Here is a 26569-nt window from a genome sequence, read left to right as displayed (position 1 = left end):
TCACCACAACATGAGGAACTGTATTAAGGGGTCGCGGCATTAGGAAGGTTGAGAACCGCTGCCATAGTGAAACCACAGAAAACTAAAGGCTGAAAAGTCTTAAAAGCGCAGCAGAAAAAGGTAGAGATGAACTTTCAGGGCATGACAGTTTGACAGCTTTCTTCCCAAAAGCCACGACAGAAGCCAGAAGCAGTGAACCTTTGAGGTGGTGTCTGTCAGAGAGCATGCGTCCAGAATCCTGTGAACGTGGAGGCCATACAGAGGCATTTTCAGACAGTGAGAGTTGGTCACCAGCAGATCCTCACTAAAGGAATCAAGGGACCACAGTTCAAGCAAGAGGAAAGTGATTCCAGATGGAGGGTTGGAAGCTTACAAAAAACGAAGACTAATTTATCGCTTTTTTCTTCTGTTGGTCATGCTTTTGGTGTCAAATCTAAGAATTCATTGCCAAACCCGAGGTCAGGAAGATTTACCCCTCTGTTTTTTTATTTTTAGGTGGTTCTCTTATATTTAGGTTGTTCATTCATTTTGAGTCCATTTTTTACTGTGGCGTGAGGTTGGGGGCCCAGCTTCGTTCTTCTGCGTGTGGACATTCAGCTGTGCCAGCACCATTTGTTGACCGTCTGTTTCTTCCTCGTTGAATGGTCTTGGCACTCTTGATGAAAAGCAATTGGTCGTGCATGTGTGAATTTATTTCTGGACTCTCAGTTCTGTTCAGTTAGTCTATATGTCTATCCTTATGCCAGTAGCACACAATTTTGATTACTGTAGCTTTGTAGTAAGTTTTGAAATCAGGAAGTGTGAATTCTCCAGCTTTGTTTTATTTTTCTCGATGTGGTTTTGATTTGCATTCCCCTGAGGACTGGTGATGTCAAGCTGCTTTTGAAGAAGAATAAAGTGGGAGGGACGTGCTCTTCTCAGAGGTCAGCAAACTGTGGCCCGCAGGCTAACTTTCATGTGGGTGATTTTTGTTTTGGACCCCTAGCTAAGAATGTTTTCTATGTTTTTTAAAGGCTTGGGAAAAAAAGAAGAGTATGCAATAAAGACAACTGTATGTGGGTCACAAAGCCTACAATATTTACCAGCTGAACCTTTACAGAAAACGTTTGCTAACCCCTTCTCTAATAAAGGGGATATTAAGATTATTTTTTAAAGGAACAGAAAAACTTTACTAACCAATACAGTGAGGGTCTTGGTGCAGAATTAATGAGTAAATCAGCGGAACCACTAGAGAACGATGAAATTGGACTCCCATACACTACACACCCCATTTCAAATGAATTAGGGATACTTAAATATGAAAAGCGAAACTGTGTATCTTTTAGGAGGTAATAGAAAAGAATATTTATGATCTTGGTACAGGGAAGAATTTCTGAAGTCATTAAAAGTGAAAATGCAAAAGGAAAAGATTAATAATTTGATCACCATCAAATTAAGGCCTTCTGTTCATCCAAAGACACCATCAGGTTCCGTAACCTACAAAGGAAAAGTGTCCAGAATATTTAAAGAACTTCCGCAAGTTCGCAAGAAGTAGGCAGTTCAGTAAAAAAGTGGGTTACAAGCTTGAGCAGCATTACTGAGAGGAGGAAATGATTTTATTATATGTACACCAGATTTGCAAAAATGAAAATCTGTAACAGTTCCAAGAGTTGGCAAGCATGTGGAGGAGCAGGAACCCACCCACCCTGGTGCCGGCGGGAGTGTAAATTGGTCTACCCGATTTAGAAAACAGAAGGGGAGACAGCCTGAGTGTCCCTCAGCAGTGACACAGGCAAAGACGTGGTCTTTGTTCCGAGGACTGCAGTGAAAGCAATCAGAGGGACAGCTCCCCGCGCCCAGTGTCGTGACGTTGACCCAGAAAAGGCAGACGCGGAAGGACACAGGCACTGTGCTTGCCTCCACGTGACGCATGCGCACGGGGTGATTACATTGCCATACGTGTGGGAGAAGCTGCATACCGGCGCCAGGGTCAGCGTAAGGGCTGCTTGCAGAAGGCAGCGTGTTATGAGGGCGCTGCGGGGTGCTGGCTGTGGCCTCCTTCTCGGCCTTGGTGGTGGCAGTTTGATCAGTACAATTGTACATTTATCCTTTATGCACATTTCTTAGGCTATAATTAACAATAAGAAGAAGAATTTGAAAGGGAGAATATAGTTATTGGGTTGTTGGAAAAGCCATAATGTATTTTTTCTCTGTTTTTCATTGCAAAAATGCGTCATGACTTTTCCGACAACCCAACAGATGAATACACAAAGATTATATATATATAAAGGATGTCGGTTGTATTGCTTATAGAAGCAGAGACGAAAGGAAATAACCTCAGCGCCCTCCAGTAGGTGTGGGTTGAGTAAATTGGAATATGGACCACGCGTCAGGCTGCCGTTAGAAGAGCTGACAAGAGCTGTGTGTGTTGACATGGAAAGTCCGTCACACATCAGGTGGAAACAGGCTCAGCGGCAGCGCGTGTGCGTGCGTGCGTGCGTGCGTGCGTGCGTGCGTGTGTGTGTGTGTGTGTGTGTGTCCGGTTTCTGTTTAGGAAGAAAAAAGTATGTGTATACGTATGCATAAAACATTAAAACCTGGTATAAATACAAGTATATCCCCTGAACTACCTCAGTTATCTTTCTTATATACTATGTAGTTGAGAAAACATTTTAAAGGTCATTTTTGTTTTGGTTGTGGTTGGAACGTGTGTGAGTTTTATTCACGGGTGGGCATGCGCCTGCTCGTGACCCGTTCAGTCGTGGCGTGCTGTCGACCAGCCTGATGGTGGGATGCGCTGCCTGGTGTGACCCGTACACTGGGACGAGTAGCTCTGGTTGACCCTTGTTTTAAGGAGGCTTTGCTCTTGTCCCCTAAGCCATGTGCGATGTAGAAGCAACTCCGCTTGCCTGTGGTCTACTGCAGTGTGTACTCGCACCATTCTGGGGCGTGGAGCAAGTCCCCAGAGCTCGTTTCCGAGTTGGTGCTTCCCCAGCCGTGTGGTGGGACGAGCCTGGCTGTCTCACAGATGGCTCATGTCTCAAGCCAAATGCGACTGTCCTTGGAGTTCCGGCTTCACACCTGTGCCTGAGCCAAGGAAGCCAGTACTGTACTGCAGCCGCCAGTACTTCGCAAGTGCCCCTCCCAACCCAGCCCCACTGCCCTTGGTTTGCTTCTGACGAGAGTGTCGCGTGTTGGTGTATAAGCCAAGCTCTGCTTTCAGCTTGCTGATCCCCAGCCACCTTCTTTTTCACCTCTCTCCTTTTCATTCTCTTTCACAATTCTCGTATTTCAAATATTTTATCCTTTCGCTTCTCTTCCGAGATACCTTTCTCTATCCAGTCTGAGCTCATGAGTTTTCATTCCTGCCCTTTGCTGGTGTCATGGCAACTGTGGCATGGTAGAAGGGTGCTCCAGCCAGAAGACCGCAGCTGGCTAGCACTGCCCCAGATGTTGTCGGGGGAGCTGAGGACGGCGAGCAGGCGGGGGAAGCAGAGTGGGGCCAGCAGTCCTGCTTCATCCTTCTCTGCCACTAACTTCAGCCGCCTGCACACGGCATCTGAGCCCACGTTTCCTTATCAGTAGAGGAAGAGCCACCCTACCTGTCTCCCAGGTGTGCTGTCCAGTGCGTGACTGTCTGTGAAAGTGCTCTGAGGCAGGAGCACCAGGCCAAGGACAGGCACAGAGCTGTTGCCAAGGGAGCACGGTCCTTGAGCAGCCCGCCGGCGCTGGCATGAGTGGTCGTAAGGGAGTCCTCTGTGTTTTGGCCCTGGAGTGTTTTATTCACACCCCTTCTGCTAGAACTTGTCTTCAGAAGATACCACATATAGGTTCTTTCTCCTCCTCTATGTTATTCTTTACCCTCTCTTTAGCTTACATAGTAACTTCCTACTTAAATCCTAGTTTTCCAAGACACTTCAGACTGGCTCTGTTTCATTCCAATCAACTTACAAGCTCTGACACTTAAGTTCAGGAACTCATCCTAGAAAAAGTGCCACATGCCTCATTGCTGAACATCACAACGGTCACCTTCCAAGTGCTCCCCTTGGGAAGCTGCACCGACACCAGCGCCTAGTCCACCCTTCAGAGCAATTCTGGAACTCTTTTTCTGGAATGGCCATCAGAGCTGTTGTTGTATTACCCTTGATGTCCTGAATGGCATCCAAATGTCTTCCTTTCAGTATTTCCTTTATCTTCGGGTAAAGAAAGAAGTCACTGGGGGCCAGGTCAGGTGAGTAGGGAGGGTGTTCCAATACAGTTATTTGTTTACTGGCTAAAAACTCCCTCACAGACTGTGCCGTGTGAGCTGGTGCATTGTCGTGATGCAAGAGCCATGGATCGTTGGTGAAAAGTTCAGGTCGTCTAACTTTTTCCCGCAGCCTTTTCAGCACTTCCAAATAGTAAACTTGGCGAACTGTCCAGTTGGCACAATTTCATAATGAAAAATCCCTCTGATTTCAAAAAAGGTTAGCAACATCGTTGCAACAAGTTCCCGAACTTAATTGTCAGGCCTCGTACCTGGTAATATTTAACCCAAAACAAGGTTTTAAAATAAAGAAGAAGCAGTGTACTACAGGAAAGGGACACCTTGATCAAGCCTGTTAAAGTAAAATTGTAAACCCAAGGAACTAGTCACGGTGGTTACCTTTGGAGAGGGCAGCTGGGTAACGGGGAGATAGTTTTCTTCAGTGCTCCCGCTCCCTTTTTAAGTTTTTTTTTTTAAGTTGGTACTATATGCATATATTATTCAAAAACTTTAATTTTAAAATGTTTGTAATTCATAATTGAGTGGCAATAATTCATAACGTAATAAAAAGTCCAAATTATAAAAGGCAAGTATATTACCACCAAACTTGAAAGGGCTGTCAGTGTGTGGACCCCAACAGTTCACAGTGTTTAGAATCTCACTGAGAATAATAATATAAATAGTGACACCCACATATTGAGTGCGTTCTGTGCCAGCTGCGGTAGGTGTACCACAAACCAAACCCCAAGAAAGGACATGGCTCGTTAACGCAGATTTAGCTTCATAACTATGTACAACGTTGTCTTTTTTAAAGGAAATGACGAAGGGCTTCATACATATTTTTGTTCTTGCAGTTTGTTTTTATTCCTGTTTGAAAGTGGTTTGTATAAAAAGACAGACAAATCGCTAAGTCTAAATGGACACCTTCCTTGTCGCTGCTTTGCCCTCATTTCCGGCACAACTGTCTTCTTTTGTGTTTAGTTGATTTTCTGTAGTGAAATGTTTAAACTTTCTCATTTCCCTTTGTGCATAAAAAGAAGGTGGGCAGAGTGGATAAAAAATACGTGGTCCAGCTATATCCTGTCTACAAGAGACTCACTTTAAACCCAAAGGCAAATAGATTGAAAGTGAAAGGATGGAAAAAGATATTCCATGTATATAGTAACCAGAGAGAGTAGGGTGGTAGCTTTACTAATATCAAAGTAGACTTTAAATCACAAAAGGCTACAAGAAACAAAGAAACACATTCCATATTAATACAACGTTCAATACAACAAGAAGATATAACAGCTATAAACATTCATGTACCTCATGACAGACCATCAAAATACATGATGTGGGGCCAGCCAAGTGGCGCGTTGGTTAAGAGCTGGCTTGGGACATCAGCTCTGAGCAGCAGGGCCCCGGTTCGGATCCCACATGGGGGCCAGTGACACTGCCCTCTACAGCTAAGATGGTGAGCAACAGCTCGACCTGGAGCTGGGTTGCCCTGAGTCGCCGGTGATGGCGTAGACTGCAGTGGGGCTGCCAAGAGCTGCCGTGAGCGGTCATCCAGTGGCCAGCAACCGACCTGCCTCACCCGGGAAGAGCGCAATGATAATACCAACATGGGCCAGTGAAGCAACGTCCTCCACAACTAGACTGAAGAACAAAACGACAGCAACTTGTCTGTTCCCCTTCCCCAATTCCCCAATGCTGTTCCCCTCCCCCAATTCCCCAATAAAATCTTTAAAAAAAAAAAATAAGAATTTAAATCAACCTAACTTTACAACTTAAATAACTAGAAAAAGACCAAACTAAACTCCAACCTAGCTGAAGGGGGGAAATAAAATAGCAGAGATAAATGAACTAGAAAATAGAAAACCAGTGAAGAACTGGTTTCTTCAGTCCACCAAGTCCCACAGTACAGGTCCACCCACGGAAACATCCTTCCAGACCACCAACATTGTCCCAACTCCATCACGACCCCACAGCACTCTTTCCACTCATGGTCCAAGCTTTGCCACGTCCTCTTGTCACTCCAACGTCTCATGGCGTTATCACCCCAACAGGACCAGAGACCCACACTGCCACATCCACTGCGAGGCCAACAGGGACCCTTCCCCCATTGACACACGTCCCTGTCAGAGAACCAAAAGTTGGTTCTTTGAAAAGATCAACAAAACTGATAAACCTTTAGCTGGATGAACTAAGATAAAAAGAGAGAAGATTCCAGTTACCAAAATCAGAAATGAAGTGGGGACATTACTTCTATGTCTACAGAAATAAAAACTACAAGAGAATACTATGAACAATTGTATGCCAGCAAATTAGGTAACCTAGCTAAAATGGGCACATCCCTAGGAACACAAGACCTACTGAGACTAAATCATGTAGAAATAGAAAATCTGAAATCTGAATAGACCTATAACTAGTAAGGATATTTAATCAGTAATCAAAAATCTCTTGGGGTGACAGGTTAGCTCAGTTGGTTGGAGCATGGTGCTCAGAGCACCAAGGTTGCCGGTCTGATCCCTGCATGGGCCACATGAATGTTTGGGTCACAAATTCAGACGTGAGCTCTCAAGCTTAGAGAGTTCTTACTGTCCCCTTCCTAATCCTTCGTTCATGTAACAGAATCTTCTTGTATTGACTTTTGCCATCGGTGTGGCAAAGTTGGTGTTATTTTTTTCCCTTAACTTTTAATGAAAGTGATTATAAATGTCAAGGGTTGAAATTTTGGAAAGTTAGTTGGGGTTCCTGGGAACCAAGTTCCTAGGGTTATGATTCCCTTTCCTTAAAGCAAATGCTTTCATTTTCTTCATGGCACATACAGATCGTTACTTTTTCGCCATACAGAATGCAATAGACCTATCTCAGCACTGTGCCTTCAGCCCGAACAGAAGCATTTAAATAATTAAAGCTTCCTTAAGCCTCCACGGATTTCATTCACTAAGAGGACTGGGCCAGAGCTGTAATTAATCTCTGTGTCGCCTTCAGGATTCATTGGCACCTGCTGTGAGAACCCCAAGGGGAAACTTCAGATGCCTGGGCACTGGTACCCAACTGTGGCTTATTCAACTCTCTCAGTTTTCAGAGAAACAAAGGAAGCTGAATGCATTCAGATGCAAGCCCAGCTCAGAGGACAAACCTTGGCTTTGATAAACCAGCTGATGGGCACTGGATTAGAAATGTTTCTGGTTTCCTTCCTCCAAGTAAGAATATTAGAAAAGTTATGATTTTAACAAAATATTTGAATGAGAGGAAATTCTTTAGCATTAAGTCAAATAAAAGTATGAATGTGGATCCCTAAACCACGGTAGAGAAAATAATTCATTTGTATGTTAGGAACAAGTGAAAACTGCTGTCCAGATGCCAGCAGAGAGGAGTCTGGACTGAGAGCTATAAAGTGGCGTCCATGTGACAATCGTCAAAAATGGCATCAGAATGGCTTGGAGGATTCAAATAATTGAACGAATAAGCTCCACACAGAATCTCAACTGTAATCCAGGTGGCAAATTTCCAGAACATCAGATGCACTTCTCAGTGACAAGAAACCAGAAAGGACACTGGGCGGGGGCAGCCTGGGAGATTCCAGAAAGGGTATGCGCGGTGCCTCCTGGGAGCTCTGGCTTCGTCCTCCCCACCCCCCAGAGCCCTCGTCACAGCTCAGTGTATGCACAGGCAGACACAACCGGTCCTGCCTGGGACCCCCGAAAGCATCACACTAGCCCTTCTGCAGAGAGGGCCCGTCCGGCCAACTAACTGCCCACAAAAGAGAATCTCAAAACAGACCCAACAGGCGTTTCATTGGCTGGCGTTTTGAAATATTGCTAACCACCTTCCTCAGATAGCATTTGTACTCAAGTTCACAAGAACAGAGTGTCTCCGGTTTTTTGTTTTTCTTGTTTTTGTTTTGAGATCATTTCAACTTAAGAAAAGTAGTAAGAGGCGTTCTGAGAACGCCAGTCTGCCTCTCACCCAGGCACATTTACTTTATTATTCTCTCCCACACCGTGTTCTTCTGAATTTTGTCTTAATCCTTGCCATTTCTCTCCTTCAAAGTTATAAAACACGGACATCCTAATATGTTTCCAATCAGGTGTCAAAATGTTAATAAATTATAAAGATAGTGATTTCCCCATTTTTTCCATGAGGGCACATTGTAAAGGGTTTTTTTCCCCGAATTTTAAAAAGACTTTTAGTCTTCTGTGGAAAAGGATTTTTTACAGTAAAGAAATGTGAGAAAAATGGGTAAGACACAGCTACGCAGACTCCTGGCAGAGGGTGCCCTGCCTGTCGCAGTGCTGGGCTCCCCAGGAAAAGGTGCCGCTCACTTCCCCAGCTGGCCGCTCTTCAAGGCAGCATCGTCAGAGAGGAATGCCTGGACTAGAAGCTCTACTGAGCTGAAAATTTGCTTCAGCCTTTCCTTTTTAGGGGCTTCTGTGGGGCCAAAACTCTATCAGCACAGGAAGAAAGGTCAAGTGCAAACTCTCCAGGGTACACGGCAGCCCTGATCCCCCTTGCATTCCGGTGCTGCGGTGCTCACGCAGCACCGTGGGGAGAACATCCATTCAGGGGTTTCCTTTTAATTGGCACTCAGGGACTGGTTAACTTCCTGCTGCTGTTTTGTTACAGAGCTGCGCTTGAACGAAGAGGAAGGAGGCCTTGTACCAGACTTTCTAATTGGGCTTTACCTGAAAAGTCTCCCTTCCGAAATATTGTAGCTCTTAGACCTGAACCAGCATTGAACAACTTCGGCGTACAGTAAATGGGGATGATTGATTCTCCGTCTGAGCAAAACAGGAGCGTTCTTGAGTAAACAACTTGGCTTTGTGGAAACTTCTTTCTTTTTGTGTAGCTTTATAAAAGTGTACAATTCCGTGACTTTTACTGCAGTTACCAAGTCGTGCAGCTCTCACCATAAACCCGTCCAGGACATTCCCACCCTCCCAGCGAGGTCCCTCGTGCCCACTTACACTTCACCCCAGTTCCCAACCCCAGGCGGCCCCTCGTCCCCTTTCCATCTCTCTACATTTTCTGGACATGTCACATAAATGGGATCACACGACACACGGCTGCCGTGCCTGGCTTCTCTCACACGGTGTGATGTGTCTCTGTTCGTTCACGCTGGGGCACGTGTCAGTGTTTCTTCATTTTCACAGCTGAAGGGTGTTCCATTGCGGGTGAACCGCATTTCCCTCTGTCGCTTCCCCCGTCGTGGGATGGACATGGGGGCTGGTTCCCACTCTTTGCCTATTAAGAACAACACTGCTCTGAACCTTCTTAGGCATCTTTATAAAAGGAAATGTAACTATATCAATGGTACTTAGAGAGCTGAAGGTTTGTCTTTGGGGACGCCTTTTACAATAAGTAGTATTTTATTCATTCTCATCCAACGTTATACACAAATCAGGCTGTCTTGGCAATGATGAGCTTGATGATGGTTGCAGTGAAAGGGGTGACTGGTCTCTCTCCCGGGGGAGCATCGTGGCGTCAGCAACAGGAAGCCAGGCGACGCTTCCCCTTCCCCCCATTATCGCTCATCTCGGCCTCACCTGAGGCTCATCGCCAGGAACTGCTTTTTTGGTTTGGGAGATTTTTTAAATATAAATCTATAGTTGGGCTTCCCAGTGAACGTCCTCTTTTAAAAAGAAACTTCATCTAGTTTTAGTGCAGTCTATGGTCAAATATTGTGTCTTAGAGCTTTAAGAAGCAAGATTCTGTGAAATAACCGTACAGTTCAGTTCACTATTGTGTTTGCTGAGCTTAAAACAAATTTTCGGAAATATCAAGTGAAATTCTGCATTTGAGAAGGTGGAAAACATGTTGCTTGGAGAAGTGATTCATCGACACCTTTCAAATGTCCCCTCTGTCCAGTAGGCTCCTGCTGCCCTGCCTGTGGGTGGCCAGCGGTCCCCTTTGGCTCTGCTCCTGAACAAACCCCTCGTGTCGTTCTAAGGAGGTACCCCAGAAGCAGCCTGGGTTGGGGTTTATGTGCATTCGTGGGCTCCGTGAAGAGCACACTCCAGTGGGGACACTTCGCAGGTGATGCCTAAGCCCTGAGCTCTCCCTGGTGGCACTGGTTCCAGAAGGAGGAAAGCTGACGGGATGTTCGTTTCACATCTCATTTCCGACTGCAGAGAAAGAAGTCAGATCGATCAGGACTCTTAGATACTGACTGAGGTCTCATCTCCAAATTGCTTGGCAGTCAGTTTCACAAAAGTAATTTCATAAGACTTTCCACCTTCTGCCTTGAACTGCACATTACTTTTATAGATGGTTTTGATGGCTGATCTTGTATTAACTCATGTCCTTTGGTGACAGACCAGAACCTAAATAAAGATCATTTTGTGCAGCCCGATTTGTTTTGTAAGGTAATTGTTTTTAAGGCAGAGGTTTACCAATGTGATTTTTTTTTAGGTTAATTAAGAGTGAATTTTCACCTGAGTGAAAGTGCCAAATTTTGAAGTACATGGCACGATCCAGTAGTGAATACGACAACACAGGTACCAGTGGGTGCCAGCTTCCAGAACCTTCTTTATGATGCTTACCTTGAGAAATGTAAGTGTTCTCATGGCAGCTCTCTCCAGGTATTTTAGAGCTTGGAATAATTCTCTTTGGTTTGGAGCCAGCTTTAGATCACAGGGCCTTTGGGAGTTGAAAAACCAGTCAGCACACGCCTATCAGGCTCCCTCCCACCTGACAGGACTGCAGTGCAGCCAGGGCCCAGCACGGTCGGGAGCTTTACCCAGCGGCTGGCAGGGCTGACAGAAGAAACCCTCTGTGGGCGACCTGTGCTGGAACTTGTTTTCTCTGCCAGGTGAAGCACTCTGCTGCGTGCAGGCTGGCATTCGTGCTGCAGCGACAGGACTCCCCTCTCCCCGGTTTCTCTCGGATGTGCTCCTGTGAGTTACCCTTGGCGTTTACACCACCCTGGTGGCCCGTCTCTTACAGAGTCCTGCTAACCTGTTGTCAGCAGGACATCTAAGAAATGATTATGGAAGGAGGGACAAAGGCTCAGCAAGTACAAGGTCAGAGTGTTTGCGGAGGGCGGTGCTGGTCAGTGGTGCTGCGGCCTGGGCGCGCCGGGCCCGGGAGCCAGGGCGAGAAGCACAAGGGCTCTTTATGCGGAGCGTCTGGGGCATCCCTGCCTCTGGCCTCCTGTCTCCCTGTCCTCCCAGCCAGCCGCGGCCCGAGCTGGTTCCATGAGCAGGGCTTGCCTTTTCGAGCTCCAGAGAGCCAAGCTGCAGATGACTCAGTTTTTGGCAGAGAAGGCAGCTTTCAACCCTTCTCTGTCCCTTTTGTTCAGCCCGAGTGGGGGAGGATAAGGCCGGGTAAACATCTAGCCGAGGGGCACACTGACCCCTTCATTTTGGCTCTCTTCCACCAGCAAGGGCGGGGGGGGGGGGGGGTGCGTGGCTGGCTTTAAAGCTCGGCCCAGCCACGGGATCCGTCCTCTCCTTGGCAGTCTGGTCATATCGGGAATGGATTGCTATCCTTGTTCTGGTTTTTACATTTTTAGGAAGTGCAGTCGGACTTAACCCTTAAACACAAAACTTGGCACATCGTGTTTGGTGGTCAGTCCTGCTCGACTCAGCTGGGCACGGGCACGGGGTGGTTCAGAGCTCGGCCTTTGGAGCTGAGCAGCTTTTGGACCTTAGGCAAGTCACCTGCTAAGCGCTGGTTTCTTCAGCCAGGAAAATGGGACTATTGCACTGTTTGGATTAAATGAGATAATATGTGGCAAGTGCGTAACACAGGGCCTGGCGTAACGCAGTGACCGAGAAGCTGTTACTGGCATTGTTATCCAGCCGCATGAGTGGGTTGTGCTGAGCCAGCGGGACCAGCTGTGACCTTAGAGAAATCAAATCCCTGTGGAGCATTTGTCAGCTGGGCACTCACTACGCAAGGCCCTCAGAACTACTCTGAGAAATGAAGCCAGTGTTCAGCTTCCCAACCTCAGAGTCAGAACTTTTGGATGTTTTGAATCAGTGTTCTTGGCATGCCTTATTTCACGGGTTTCTCCACTGCGTTACCTTTTTCATCAGGCGACTGGAGGCAGCGGTGGTGGTTGTGGGAAGGAATGAGGGTAGAGCCGCAGTGTTCATGAGTGTGTGATGTTTGTCAGGAGGGCAAGTGATGTCAGGCTCTGGTGGCGGCCAGGCTGGTGGGCACCTAAGGTCTGGCACTTGTGGGTATGACAGATGGGACAACGTGCACGGGTGGAGAGCTGCATTTTAAGCAGTGATCTGAGGAGCGGCTTGGCACTCACAACCACCAAAATCATAAAGGCAGTATTTTTATTGCTGTCTGTTCACTTTCTTTACAACAGTGCTGGCGGTTTTGTTTTCCAGCAGCCTATTTGGGCAACTGTTCATGAGCGTGGCTTTTAGCAAATTCAAGCCTACGTAAAGGAAGAACCAGTAGTTGCCAAATTGTAAATCAAGTGAAATTTTATTTGCGTTTCAGGTTGAGAAGCTGGTTTTGGAAACGTGTGTGCGAAGTGGGAATTGTTTCTGTCCTTCAAAACTAAATCCATGAGCTGGTGATGGCTCCGGAGGCACTCGTCCCCCGGCTGCAGAAGCACTCTTTAAACTCCTTCTGTAATGTCTCGCTTCTGTCCTCACGTCAGCCCCCGTCAGAACCGGTGTGCAGGAGGGCTGGTCGCATGTGAGAGCCCGTTCTGTGTCCCTGTGCCAGTCTGGGGACAGCTCAGGGGCTATCATTCTGGTTTTTTAGCAGAGGAGACTGGGGCAGAGAGCTGGTCTGCGTCCCACAGGGAAGACGCAGCGCTGGGCCTTGAACTGCCCATGAACTTCTGTGCAAATTGCTTTTTTCTCCTATTAGTCTAACTCGAAAAGGGTTCCCACAGTTAAGATCCAGGTGATGGAGGAAATGGATGGAGTTTTGTGAGGTCTGTGACTCCATTTAAATGTTATTGTTTTGGGTCCAAAACAACAAGCTGTCCCAAAATGAGACATGGACGGTGAGGATTGACCAGGCCTGTTGTCAAGACTGGAGAGGGTGGAATGAACTGCAGTGCGGGAGGTTGGAGACAGAAGAGTGTCCCCCGCCCCAGTGAGGAGGGACCCCGTCCCCACAGGGGTTTGGCAGCTGGTCTTCATCATGTCTCTGATTCGATTCTTCCAGCGGAGCAAGTGTCTGGCGGTGCTGCGAGGTGGCTCCACCAGCAGAGGCCTGCGGATGTCCCTGGAGGGAAGATTAGAAATGGCGGCAGCTAAACTTAGCTCCGGGGATACGCTGCCAGTAGAAGGAAGTGAACGTGGATTTGGAGGGTGAGGGGTTGGGAAGACTTAAAGGGACAGAGGCAGGTTTTAAAAGATTGTTCCGGTGCTACTTGCAGAATGTGTGGGGCGTGTGGGGTGTGTGCGTGGCTGGGCCTTCACAGGCTCGGACGTAATGTCCGTGAGAAACATGGCGACTGGCCATTATGTCACAGGTGTGTCTTTGGGATGAAGAATAAACTGCGCCCAGAACTGAGGAAAGCCACAGTGGTAACTTGTTGGGTAGCGGGCACTTTTAGCTCGCAGTGCTTCCCGTGGCGTCTGGGAAACACCAGTGGGACTGACTGCTCGCATTTATTCGCTGATCAATGATAAGCGTGCTCTGACGCGCTGACTTGGCATGGCACTGGTGTGATGAGGGGAACGCTGGGGCTGATGCGAGGTTGTGTAGAAAGTGCCGTCCATGGACTTTACAGAAGGCAGCGCTACTTAGAAAAGCCAACCTGAGTAATTTGTTTGGGTAAAAGTGATCTCTCTACTTGGAAATCCTGAATAATTTGTAATTTACTATCTATTTAATCACCTGTCAACATTTTCTACTTCTTCCCCAAGGCAAAGACATGGAGAATAGGAAAGAGCAGAGCAGCCCCACAGGCAGAAGGCACACGTACCCAATCACAGTGCTTCTATCCTTTTCTCAGCCACATACTCAACTTACGTAGTGATGACGGAGGCCTTCTTGCTGACCTTTCACTCCAACCTTGAAGCACCAGGTGCTTTTCTGTTTGTGTGTCCACTGAACTCGAGTTTCCAGCTTTGGCCTCGATGATTCTGCTGCTGGGAGCCGTCTCGGGGCGGTGGTTCGCACCATGTGGGCGGGGTGACCTGTGTCCAGTGATACGGAGCCGTGATTTGCCTTTTCACTCTCACTCACGTGTACACTGGACTTCCCAGAGGCCACATGGCACAGCGATGCCATCATGATGGCTGACTAGATATGTGCTTGTATATTCTTGTATTTCTTCATTCTCTCAGTTTGAATTTCTAACACGGTAAATATTGGTAGTTTGGCAGATGTTGCATGGGGAGGAGGTGGTTCATTGTTTTATTTGAATAAGCTAGTAAAACTATAGAAGCTTTCCCTAAAGAGCCTGAGAAAACCAGCTCCTGACTCATCCCATTGGTTTCGAGTTAGCTAATGACTGACTAGAGATTTTTCAGATGTCCGTTAGGTTTTTAGCGCTTTATTTTATGTTAATCAGGCAGCTCTGTTTGTGAGGGAGGGTCACTCCTTATTACCACCATTCAAGCTTTTCTAGATGGGACTTTGACAGCACCCAGAAGTCAAGGGCTCTCTGAGTTATTAAAGGGAATCATGTCTAAGCTAGCGTTAAGAGAGTCAGCTTTGAAAAGATGCAGACCTTCACTCACCAGCGAGCACTCAGTCCTGAGTGCATGACACTGTTGGAGCTGAGGACACACGAGTGAAGATGAAGTGTTATGGTTTGTGGGGTTTTCCCTGAAGAAATGTATTGGTTCTGTTGCTGGCTAACAGATGATTACAGCGTAGCAAGTTACACAGCCACACACATGAATCGCCTCTCACGGTGCACTGGTCAGGAGTCCTGGCACCCAGGGCTCACCGGTCCTCTCCCGGGGTCTCACCAGGCTGAGTCTAGGTGTCGGTGGGCTGCAGTCCACCTGAGGCTCGTCCTTGTCCAGCCCGCCTGTCACTGGCAGGATTCATTTCCTTGCAGCTGTTGGGCTGAGGTCTCTGTTTTTTCACTAGTTACTGGCTGGAGACCACTCTCAGCTCCCAGGGCCTGCCCTCCTCTCACAACATGGCTGCTTGCTTCCGTCCAGGGAGCGCCTCTGTGAAAAGGCCCACCTGATTCGATGAGACCCACCCACAATAGCCTCGTCACAGGAGTGCTGGCCCCGCCTGCTCGAGGGGAGGAGACTGTAGATGGGCATGTGCTGCTGAGCTCACCTGAAAATGCTGCCAGCACAGAACTCTGTTCCCAGCCCAAGACCACAAAGATGTTTACCCAGATGTTTTTTCCAAGTCTGTGTAGTTTTGGTCTTTACATGTAGGTCTGTGATCCATTTTGAGTTAGTTTTTGTGTATGACTTGGATAGGGTCTGTGTTCTCTTTTTTCCCGTACAGATACCAGCTTTTCCAGCACCGTTTATTGGCTCCCCTTTTCCCCAGTGAGTTACTGTGACAACTTTTCAAAACTCTTTGGCCATCTGTGTGTGGATTATTTCTGGACTCTGATCTCATATTCAGCGTTTCATCACTAATTGTGATGTTAGCTGTAGGTTTACATCCTCGTAGATGCCCTTTATCAGATTGAGAAAGTTCTTTTTTTACATAATTTGATGAGAGTTTTCAGCCACAAATGGATGTTGACGTTCATCAAATGCTTTTTCTGCATCTGTTGAATGTTCGTGTTTTTCCTCCTTACATGTTTTCTTTTTCTATCTTATTGATGTATTATCATTTTATGTATTGTTGGGTTTGACTTGTATGGAAAAACACAGTCCTGTGTCTGCTTTACCACTTGTACAGAACCCTCCTGTGACCAGATGTGTGGTTCTCAGAGTCTCCAGACAACATCTGGGTGTCCTGCAGTGTCAATCAGTTCTGACTGTCCCTGGCGATGGCATCAGATCCCCCGTGTGGGTTCAGGGCTGGATCCCACAAGACTGCTCCACACACACACTTTAGATGCCAATTGCAAGTCGGGGTTACCTGTGCCTCTTGGTCTCCAGCATCTCCGTTTGATTCTTGGAGCTTCCATCTCCCTGCCCACATTACCGGTCTGTTCTTGCATGTTACCCACTTTCTCCATTAGAGCCCTTAGCACATTCATCATAATTATTTTCAGTTTACAATCTGTTACTTCCAAAATGTCTGCCATACCTGAGTCTGGTTCTGATGCTTTGTCTCTTCCCTGGGATTTCTGCCTTTTAGCCTATCTTGTCATTTTCTGTTGAAAACTGGGCATCATGTGTCCGTTGCTGGCTCCAGCCTCATCTTCTGTTTCCATAAGCTGTAATTCTCTGTATTCACCTGTCTCCCTTGTTTGGTTGCAGTGTGCCCTGTAACGTCAGTTCTCTGATGGCTCTAAGATGAGTTGTTGGTTCTCAGTTTGTTCACCGTTTTCCTTGCTGTGAGGACTGGTGTGACAACTTCTAAGCTGGTTACATGTTGGACCAGAAAAGTGTGATTTCTGCTTTGTCCCATGGGTTATTTAGCAGTGTGTCGTCTAATATCCTTGGTGTGATTTCCCCCACACTTACTGTGTTTGGAATTTGGGGAGCTTCTTGAAATCTGTAAATTTATGTCTTTCACCAAATTTGGAAAGTTTTCTGCTTTTTTAATACAAGGCATTTTTTTCTGCCTGATTCTCCTTGTTCTCTGGGTTCCAGTTAAAGTATGTTAGGCCTTTTGAAGTTGCCCCACAGATACTAGTGTTGTCATCTTTTATTAATGGTTTTTTTCCTCTTAGGAAAAATAGAAATTGGCTAATTTCTATTAATCTAATGTCAGAATTCACTAGTTCTTTTCTGTGTCATCGCCAGTCTGTTATTAAGTCTACCTATTAAAGTTTTCATTTTGGATACTATAGATTTTAGTTCTAAAATTTCCATTTGGCTATGTTTTCTGTTTATCTGCTAAGATTTTTTAATGGCTTTATTCATTATAGGCATTTTATTACCTAATTGAACCTAACGATAATAGCTGCTTGAAAGTGTCTGATAATTCCACTATCTGGGTTATGTGAGTTGCTGTCTATCGATCACTGGTTCCCTTGATGATGAGTCCATTTTCCTGGCCCTGCCCACATTGAGTAATTTTGAGTTGTATCCTAGACATGATGAATATTGTTTTAGGGACTCCAGATCCTGTTATATTCACCAGTTAATGTTGGTGAGACTTTGGCAGACAGTTAACTTGGTGAGACTGCCAGCTCTGTCATGGCTGTGCTGGTGGTGGCTGAGGTCTCAGTTACACTGCGTCCAGTGTGGCCGTCGCGTGTGTGGTTGAAGGGTCAGTCTCGAGGCTTCTTAAGCTCCAAAGGCCCTGAGTGAGAGGCGGGAGGAAGTAAAAGAGGAGAGTTTCAGGGTGAGACGAGTCACAGATCAGGTAGGTCTGCTGTGGGCGCCAGCAGCCCTTCCCCTCAGCAGCTGTTTCCTGTCCAGCGTGGGAGGAGGCGGGATGTGCAGACAAAACAAGGACACGGACACAGCCGGCCCGACAGGCCGGACACCTCCCCCACTACCCAACCGTGGCCTTGCCCACTGGGAAGAGCTGTGTGTGGAGTGGGAGAGGCCTGCGTCACGTGGCAGAGGCTGGTGCCGGGAGCGAGGTGTCCTCCCTGCACCCGGAGCTCTGGGGCCTTTCCACTGCGGCCGCTCACCTCTCCAAGGCAGACTGCCCGGAGCCAGAGCGCTCCACAGCGCCCCCTCCTCCTCCGCGCTCTCACAGAGAAAGTGTGCGTTTCTGTCCCCGTAAACAGAATGCTGTCTTTTGAATCATCCAAAGGCCTTCATTTTAAAATGGGGAGTTTGATTCTTCACTAAGGGAAATTTACTCCTTGGTCTTTTCCTTTGGGTCTGTTTGGGGCAACTGGGGAAGAGAACTCGGGAGCTGGTTGCTTCCTCTCCTTCTTCATCTCCTTTTTCCTCTTTCTCATGAAGTCACAGACTCGAGCTGTCACCTCACACTTCCCCATTGATCTTTACTCCTTAGAGGCCGAGAATGCCAGTTGGTGGCCTTGCCACTTCTGACACTTTCCTGAGAATGTGGAATTGAGATGGACTTTCCAAGGGGAGCTCTCCCTCAGAGCCTTACATGAGGGAGCGTGAGAACCCCAGGACTGTCCTCGTCTGTCTCCAGTCAGAGCCAGGTTCCTGTGAACGGAGAGCCGCAACCTCTGTGTGTGTGTCAGGGAGGGAGCAGGAGGGAGAGTCATGAATTTTCATCGTCCTCTTGAAGGGAAGCCCGCGTGCTTTTCACTGACCACACCTGCATTTAGCTCCATTAAGTCACGTGGCAGTGCCAATAGGCGCTTCTCACCCCGGGAGTGCCATACACGTGGCGGGTCAGCGCTTCCTGTAACAGGACCTGGACGATTCTAAAGGTGCGCGGCCAGCCAGGGGACAGTCCGTATGGACATTCAGTGCGGAGAACGTTGAGGGGAAGAAGAACATGTCGTTCTACCACAGAAATCCAAATTAAAGGCTGTAGCCCGGCCGCACAAATGTGTGGAGTAATGCGGGTTTAGGCCTGTTCCTAGAAACAGGAAAACATCTGGTCTTTTGCCTGTTCTCTTAAAGATTCACTATCTCGAAGACTGTGTCGAGAATGCAGTGGGTCATCTTTGTTAGAAACAGACTGGTCACAGGAGCATAAGCTACAGTTGTAGCTCCGGCCCTACCCCTAGGGCAGGCCAGCCGCTGTCTGCAGAGGAAGGCAGCAGCCGGGTCCCAGCGGCCAGCACCCTCCCTGCCCATCACCAGAATCAAGCAGGGGCACTTGAAAAACAGTCTCAGTTTGCATCTTGGAGGCAGATCCAAAGAAACTGCATTTTTTAACTTGAAAAAATGTTATTAATTTTTATACATTCACTGAGCTGTGTATATTTTTCTTTCGTGACAGGGTGAATCGGTGAAGTACTTTCTGGATAACTTGGACCGGATTGGTCAGCTGGTGAGTAAAGACCCTGCCCCAAGAATCTGACCGGGGTTAGAAAATGTTTGTGTGGAGCCCAGAGCAGTGCAAGGGGCCCGTCCACGCTGGCCACACCTGGGAGCCATGTTGGCTGTGCGGGCAGCCTTGACCAGCTCATGGGAGGTGCCTCTTGCTCACACCTGTATTGTGTTGGGAGGAAGGGAAGCACGCTCAAGGGCATATAGGAAGTTCCCACGTCTTGCCCACACTCCTTCAGTCACGGCCAAGTTAAGGTGTAAGGTAGTTTTCTGCAGGAGTCTCTTCGCCCAGACCCCATAAAGGAGACATGAGTACGTGGGGGTTTCCTTTAACGTTCTGTTGTGGAAATTGCAAGCGTCTGCAATTATGGAGAGTATAATGAAGCCCTAGCTTCATCAGTTATCGCTCGGGCCCATCTGGTTTCATCAGCCCCGCCCCCAGGAACAAGCCCGTTGTCATACCATTTCATCAATAATATTTTGCAGTGTGTCTCCGAAGATAAAACTCCAAAGTCATAACCACAATACCATGTTGCTCCTAAAAATTACCAATGATTCCTTAATACCAACCAATATCCAGTCAGTTTGGGGGTTTTCCCAATTATCTCATTCATGTTTTCAACGTCCTGATCTAGTCCATGCATCACATGTGGTCCACATCGCCGACATTTAATCTGTAGGTCTCTCCCTCCATCCTTCTTTTTCTTTCAATTTCTTTGTTGTGGTAACTGGTTTATTTCTCCTATTGGGTTTTGTTTCATCCTGCTGTTGTTGAAGCGGCTCCTGTCCCATCTGCCCTGTGAATAGGCGGCTGGGTCCTAGAGGCGCCGTCTTCCCCATCTGGGTTTGCAGACTGCTGCGTGAGTGCTTCTGGCAGGGTTGGCAGGAGGCTCTGTGATAGCGCAGACTCCGCGTGTGTCAGATGTGCCCCAGTTGCCTGTGTGTCGCTAAGGACTCCAGGAGTTCTCCCTGAATAATGTGTTAAATACTGCAGAATACATTTAGGTAGCATTGCAAACCTAAATTAAATGGGCTCGTAGTAAGGCTTTGCGATGCATATGCCCTAGATTTTGGAAAAATTAAAAGGTAGCTATGATGCAGAAACCAAAAAAAGATGTTCAGTTTCCTGTGGAGAAGAAAATGGATGAGGCTTTACATCAGAACCTAACGGTGAGCCTTCTGGTGACGTCCTCAGACTGATGAGCCTCTGCTCATTTTGAAATGAGCTATTTCATTCCTTCACTTCCTGTTTTGTGGTACATTTCCAATGTTATAAATGAACATTGCTTCTGGTATTTGGTTCGACTTCTCGCAGAAGTCAGCCTGCCGGTCTGTCCTTCCACCCATTTTCTCTTCCTCTCCTAAGTCTCTCCCTTGTCCTATATTTTACAGAACTACTTTCCTAGTAAGCAAGACATTCTGCTGGCGAGGAAAGCCACCAAGGGCATTGTGGAACATGACTTTGTTATTAAGAAAATCCCCTTTAAGATGGTGGACGTGGGTGGCCAGCGGTCTCAGCGCCAGAAGTGGTTCCAGTGCTTTGACGGGATCACATCGATCCTGTTCATGGTGTCCTCTAGTGAGTACGACCAGGTCCTCATGGAGGACAGGCGCACCAACCGGCTGGTCGAGTCCATGAACATCTTCGAGACGATCGTCAACAACAAGCTCTTCTTCAACGTCTCCATCATCCTCTTCCTCAACAAGATGGACCTCCTGGTGGAGAAGGTGAAGACCGTCAGTATCAAGAAGCACTTCCCCGATTTCAAGGGCGACCCCCACCGGCTGGAGGACGTCCAGCGCTACCTGGTCCAGTGCTTCGACCGGAAGAGAAGAAACCGCAGCAAGCCGCTCTTCCACCACTTCACCACCGCCATAGACACTGAGAACATCCGCTTCGTGTTCCATGCTGTGAAGGACACCATCCTGCAGGACAACCTGAAGGACATCATGCTGCAGTGAGGCCTCCCCGCGGCCACTGCTCAGAGCTCCTACTGCACCGTCCCCCGGGCCTGAGCACCCGGGCCGCGGATGCCGCCTGCGCCGCCGGCCACACCACCGCTTGGAGCTGAGGACATGGACACTGATGAGCTACTGAAGCCGGGGGCTGGTAAACTACTGAGTCCAAGTGATCTCTTTGGTGTTGACCTGTAAGACCGCATAACACGGCTTTCTTTTACAGAAACTTTATTCCTTTTCTGACACAATGTGTGTGTGTGTGTGTGCGCACGCTCGCACACCCTCTTATGACAAACACAAACCAGCTGGCCTCGCAGACGGCTTTTCTCTCTAACTGGCAAGTCCTCAGTGAGACAGACTAACCCAAGCTTTGCCTAATGGTAGCTTGTAGGAGGTCACGTGTGCACTCATGCTGCTAACTCGGAGCCCCCCAGGGGGTCTCACTGCCACTTCCCAAAGTAAACGAGTTGCCTTTTAAAACTCCTGTGCCCGTTTCCTGAGAGGCCCCGATCCAGGCATGTCAGATGAAGCCAGGGTTCCCAGCTTCAGAGGATGGGAGCGGGAGCCCCACAGGCGTGGTCTTGCCTTAATGCCCCCCAGCGTGCACTGTCCTTTCTGCCTTGTCATGTTGCTCAGGAACATAGCATGGGCTGGAAATGCGTGGAAACGGTGTACCACAGTGACTGTCCCCTCCCCCTGTGCACACGGCCCTGCCCTCGCTCCGCCCACTGGCGGAGCCGAAAACCGCCTGGCCATGCAGGTGATTTTTCCATCTTACACGTCATCTTCTCACACCTGCAGCTGGCTGCACCGGAAGTTGTAGAGAGCTTCCTGTTCCTCTTGGGCCTTGGAAAGCTGGTAAGGTCACCAGCATGCCTTTTCGTTAACGCACAGCTGCTCGGGGCACCCCACAGCTGAGCTTTCCGGGAGCCCACAGACCCTGGAGGGACCTGGGTGTCCCCAAACTGCCATGACCCTGATGCCTTCAGCCAGCCAGTCCCTGTCAGCTTTCCTCTAGGTCCTTATCAAGGGCTCTTTCTGGTCATGCACACACAAGCACGCACTGGCAGGCGTGCCTCTCACTGGTGACACTGCAGGAGGCTGGGAGCTGGTGGCCCTGACGCTCAGGGCGCTGGTCCAGTCACCTGCCAGGTGTCACTGTGTATAAAACGCATTGCATTCCAACTGGTCCCCGCTGTGTGTCACGCTACTAAAAAGTCTGTCTCATGTATTTAGGACTTTCCTTAGCATTTAAAAGAAAAAGCTTCCTCTGTAGCTGGTACCAGAATGTCACTGTGGTTTAATCACACATCCTAGGGCCTTTGTCCTAAGGCCACACTGTCCCCGCTCCTTTGCATCTCTTGGCTCATTATCAGCAAGCCGGAAAAACTTGCATGTTGTGGCAGATGCTGACCCAGAAGGACAGGGAGGAGGCAACCTGCTCCGGAGTCACCTTGTGGTCCCATGGTTTTAAGGAGAAGACAGCATGAAAATCGCTTTTGGTGCTCAGGCTGTGTGGCGGTGTTCGCGGGGGTTTTAGCCCTTTCTTTGGTTGGAAAAAGTTGTTTTTGTAATGCTTCCTGTGGCTCTTCATAAACCGAAAGGCTGTGACCCAGGACCCATGCCGGCGACGTGGCTTAAAGGGAAGCGAACACTCGATGGGCTTCATGGGGCGGGAGGTGACTGGGAGCGCCCCTTACCAGGCGCTGTGCTGGGCTCAGAGATTTGTCAGGAGCCAGGCCACGCCTCACCAGCGGGTAGGTGTTCTTCATGGTTCAGGCGGGGCCGCCGCCGTCGGGTTGGTGGCACTAACGGATGGCAGTGTTTGAACTGCCCTCCCGACCCCGTCAGTGAGTGCTTTTTTCCTTTAAACAGTTTGATACATTTGCTGGTTCACGTTCACGTACGTAATGAGAGCTTGTGACTGTTGAGCAGGGGCCCCTGACCAGCTCCGCTGGGCCAGGCCCAGGAGAGAGGTGTCACAGGCGCCCAGCTCGGAGGGCTGCGATCGTCATAACCAGAGAAGAAGGTAGCTATTTACAAGGCTAAACTAAAACCATTTGCAATTTTTCTACACATAGAGCCTAGTCATTTTTGTCTCCAAACCTTAGCTTTTGTAATTTTGTATTTTAATTTCACTGTTATCCTTGATTATTGTCTTTTTTATTGAATGTTGGAGAAACAGGAGATAGTTTTGCCTCATCTATTACTGCAAAAAAATGTAACAATAAATTTCCTCAAAATACGATGTTTTTCTCATAGTTCTGTTTACACATAAGAACACACATAGCTTTTTTACTGAAATATTTTTAACTATTCTGTTTGTAGAGAAATTGTTTCAGAGATTCTGAGTTAAGGCTTTGTAATTTATAGAGTGCTCCAGAATTCTTATTCTTGTAATGTTTTACTTTTTGGATAAAAAAAGTGAGTCGCAGGCTGGCCGAGTGGCTCAGTTGGTTAAGAGCTCAAGAGTGTGAGCTCTGAGCAACAGCGGTTTGATGCCTGGCCTGAGCTGAGCTGCCAACAGGTGGCAGGATGGCTCAGCTTTAAAAAAAAAAAAAAAAAAAAAGAGGAAAAAAAAAAAAGTGAGTTGGTCATTTTAACTCAAAGATCAAGAACTAATCTTGGAACACGGTGATTAGTTATGACTGGCTACCTCAGGGTCCTGGGACACGTTCCCTGACTGGGTGTGTAAGAGAAAGGCCTCCTCAGAGTGCACGTGCAGGGACCGCACACGGGCTGCACGTTGCTCGCCGCGTCAGCACTGCCCGGGAGGGCCTGGATCAGCCTTGGGATGGTTATGGAAACAAATCCTTATGTTTTCTTTGCTTAGAAAATACCCCTTAGCATTCAAAACCAACATGAAGTTAAATTCTCAGTCCCCAAAATTCAGAGCAAGTAACTGTAATACTCATTTTATTAGAAGGTTCATTATTTGGTGATCACAGTTTTTCCTCCACGTGCTAAACAAAGCCTGACACACAGGAGAGTTGTCACAAATACTGTGTTTGTATGAAGGCCTATGGGACATACCTTCCAAACAGGAAACGGGCACGTTCATGTAAAGATACACATGCACGTGTGGGGGAGAGGCGTGGGGGCGGGAGGCCTAGGGTTGAGACGGGGGGGGGGGGGGGGGGGGGGGGGGGGGCAGGAGGGGACAGTGCAGCGGTGGCCTTCTGGCGTCAGCATTTAGTGTTCCATCGTGGCACCTCCCCTAGAGAGTCACTGCAGCACCCACCTGCCCAAGACGGGCTGACGTGCACCGATGGCTCTCGTCCCTGAGTACCGTGTACCGGGGAAGATAGACGTCGCGACATGCAGTGTGCTGGTGGTCCGCTCAACATGTTTGGTATACATGGTTTTCATAAATCCATTCAGACTTGCTGTGATGACATCTGTTTTCCTGGTGTGTTGCATCCTGTCAAAGGCCAGTCCCTAATGTCCCCAGAAGGGCAGAGCGAGCGAGCGTGAGTCCTGGCGTGCATGCCTGGGGCAGGTGCCTCCAGCGGCAGAGGCTCCTTCGGGCTTTGATGCATGTGTAGCATGCAATGCCATGTGCCGAGGCCACCGAGCAGGAGTCAGGTGAGCAGGCTGTGACTCTCAGCCGCCTTCATCCTGCCCCTGCCTGTCCTCTCGGTGCCAGCTCCACAGCTGGGGTCTCACGTACGACCCAGTGTTTATTCCACAGACTTGGTCATTTTTCAACATACTGACCATTACAAGTCCAGACCAGTGGCAAGAGGGGAATATAAGGAAGTGGCAGAGTGGCAATGCTGACCTAAAGTCAAGTAGAAAAAATGCTATAGGTGATATTGTATAAATAGAAGTGATCACCGCCCCCAACCCCAAAAAAAAAAAAAAAAAAACCTGGCCTTTTTGTTGTATCCCATCAAAGGTATCAAAACCTTGATCCTGGGAAACATGGAAACAGGGAATAAGCATCTATGAAGTGACTCTGTTTGGTAAATAAGTTTTTTTTTAAACCTCCAGCAGAATGACCTGAACATGAGAGGAGCCTGGAGAGAGTGCAGAGTGGATGTGTGTGCAGCTAAATGAGCGGAGCCTCCCGGCCTGTCCACATCAGCAGGCACAGCCTCCAGGGGGCCCTTGTGTGGGGAGGAGCAGAACATCCGTTTCTAGAAAGTGCCTCGCTGGGAAAGCTGCCCCCACAGTGACAGCCCCGCAGCCTTACCAGTGGGTTCCAGCCGGCCCCCTCGGAATTCCACATTAAATTCAAATGATGAATCCTGTTTCCAGTTAGACTTCTAGAATTTCATCCTCTTCCCTCAAGGCTTTTTTTCTTAACTCAGACTTCGAGCATGCATTAATTCTGAGAATGAAAATGTAATATTGGGTTGTCGGAAAAGTCATCATGTATTTTGTCTAGCTTTTCAAAGTTCATTTATTTATGTAAAGAACAAAGATATATTGCCCGTTTTGTTCAATAACCTTTTGGCATCTTTCAGTGAGCTTCATAATTCCTCATTCATAGAAGGACCTGTCTTTATTTGCAAAAAACTGAACAAGGTGCTGATTTACGGCCTCATCTGAATTGAACGTTATACCACACACGGAGTCTTGAAGAGAGCGAAACAAGTGGAAAAGTCTGACAGCACAAGGTCAGGTGAGTATGGTGGGTGTGGCATCACATCCCATCCAAGCTCCAATATTTTTTTTTTTTTTTTTTTTTAAGCTGAGCCATCCTGCTACCTATTGGCAGCTCAGCGGCTGCTCAGCTCGGGCTGGACTCGCAAGCTCCAATAATTTTTGATGGGTGATCAAACTTGTGTGTGGTCTCGCGTTGTCACGATGGAACACAACTCCTTTATAATGAACAAGCTCTGGACGTTTCTGGATGATGGATTCATTCAAACTGTCCAATTGCCGACAGTACACATTCGATTTGATTGTTTGGTTCCTTGGTAGGATCTCGAAAAGCACAACACCTTTAAAATCCCACCACACTGAGAGCATAACCTTCCTCTGATGAATGTCTGCAACACCTTTAAAATCCCACCACACTGAGGGCATAACCTTCCTCTGATGAATGTCTGCTTTCGATGTCGTTTGAAGAGAATCATCACTTTGGGACCAAGACCATTTGCACACCACATTGTTGTAAACAGTCCACTTCTCATCACCAGTGATCAGTCGCTTCAAAAAAGGATCGTTTTCCTCATGTTTAATGAGCATATTGCAGATGTTTTATACGCGCTGTCAAATGAACTTATTTGAGTTCATGCGGAACCCAAATATCGAGCTTGCTTACGTATCCCAGCTTCTTCAGGTGGTCATGAACGCTTGAATGTTGGATGTTCAATGTTCCTGCAATCTCTCGTGTCATGTAACGTGGGTTTGACTTGATCAATGCCTTTATTTTGTCATCATCAGCCTCGGTGGGCCTCCCTGACCAAGGAGCGTCATTGAGATCAAAATC

General features: G+C 47.9%; 1 protein-coding gene and 1 long non-coding RNA gene across 2 annotated transcripts in view; both read left to right on the top strand.

Annotated features, from left to right (window-relative positions):
* GNA12 (G protein subunit alpha 12) overlaps window positions 1–23377 on the top strand; it is a 74096-nt gene extending 50719 nt beyond the window's left edge. The window contains exons 3-4 of the mRNA XM_019637565.1: window positions 19121–19171; window positions 20563–23377. Of these exons, the coding sequence (XP_019493110.1) occupies window positions 19121–19171; window positions 20563–21132 (621 nt within the window). The 3' untranslated portion in view covers window positions 21133–23377. The remainder of the gene's footprint in view (window positions 1–19120; window positions 19172–20562) is intronic.
* LOC109380224 (uncharacterized) lies at window positions 7317–10549 on the top strand. Its single transcript, XR_002123412.1, has 3 exons — window positions 7317–7419; window positions 7553–7807; window positions 8843–10549. It is a non-coding gene; the product is annotated as an uncharacterized LOC109380224 (long non-coding RNA).
* Window positions 23378–26569: the final 3192 nt, after the last annotated feature.

Source organism: Hipposideros armiger, unplaced genomic scaffold, assembly GCF_001890085.2.
Source record: "Hipposideros armiger isolate ML-2016 unplaced genomic scaffold, ASM189008v1 scaffold_33, whole genome shotgun sequence".
Lineage (NCBI taxonomy): Eukaryota > Metazoa > Chordata > Mammalia > Chiroptera > Hipposideridae > Hipposideros > Hipposideros armiger.
Note: the sequence above shows the minus strand (reverse complement) of the source record. Positions and strands in the feature narration are given on the sequence as shown.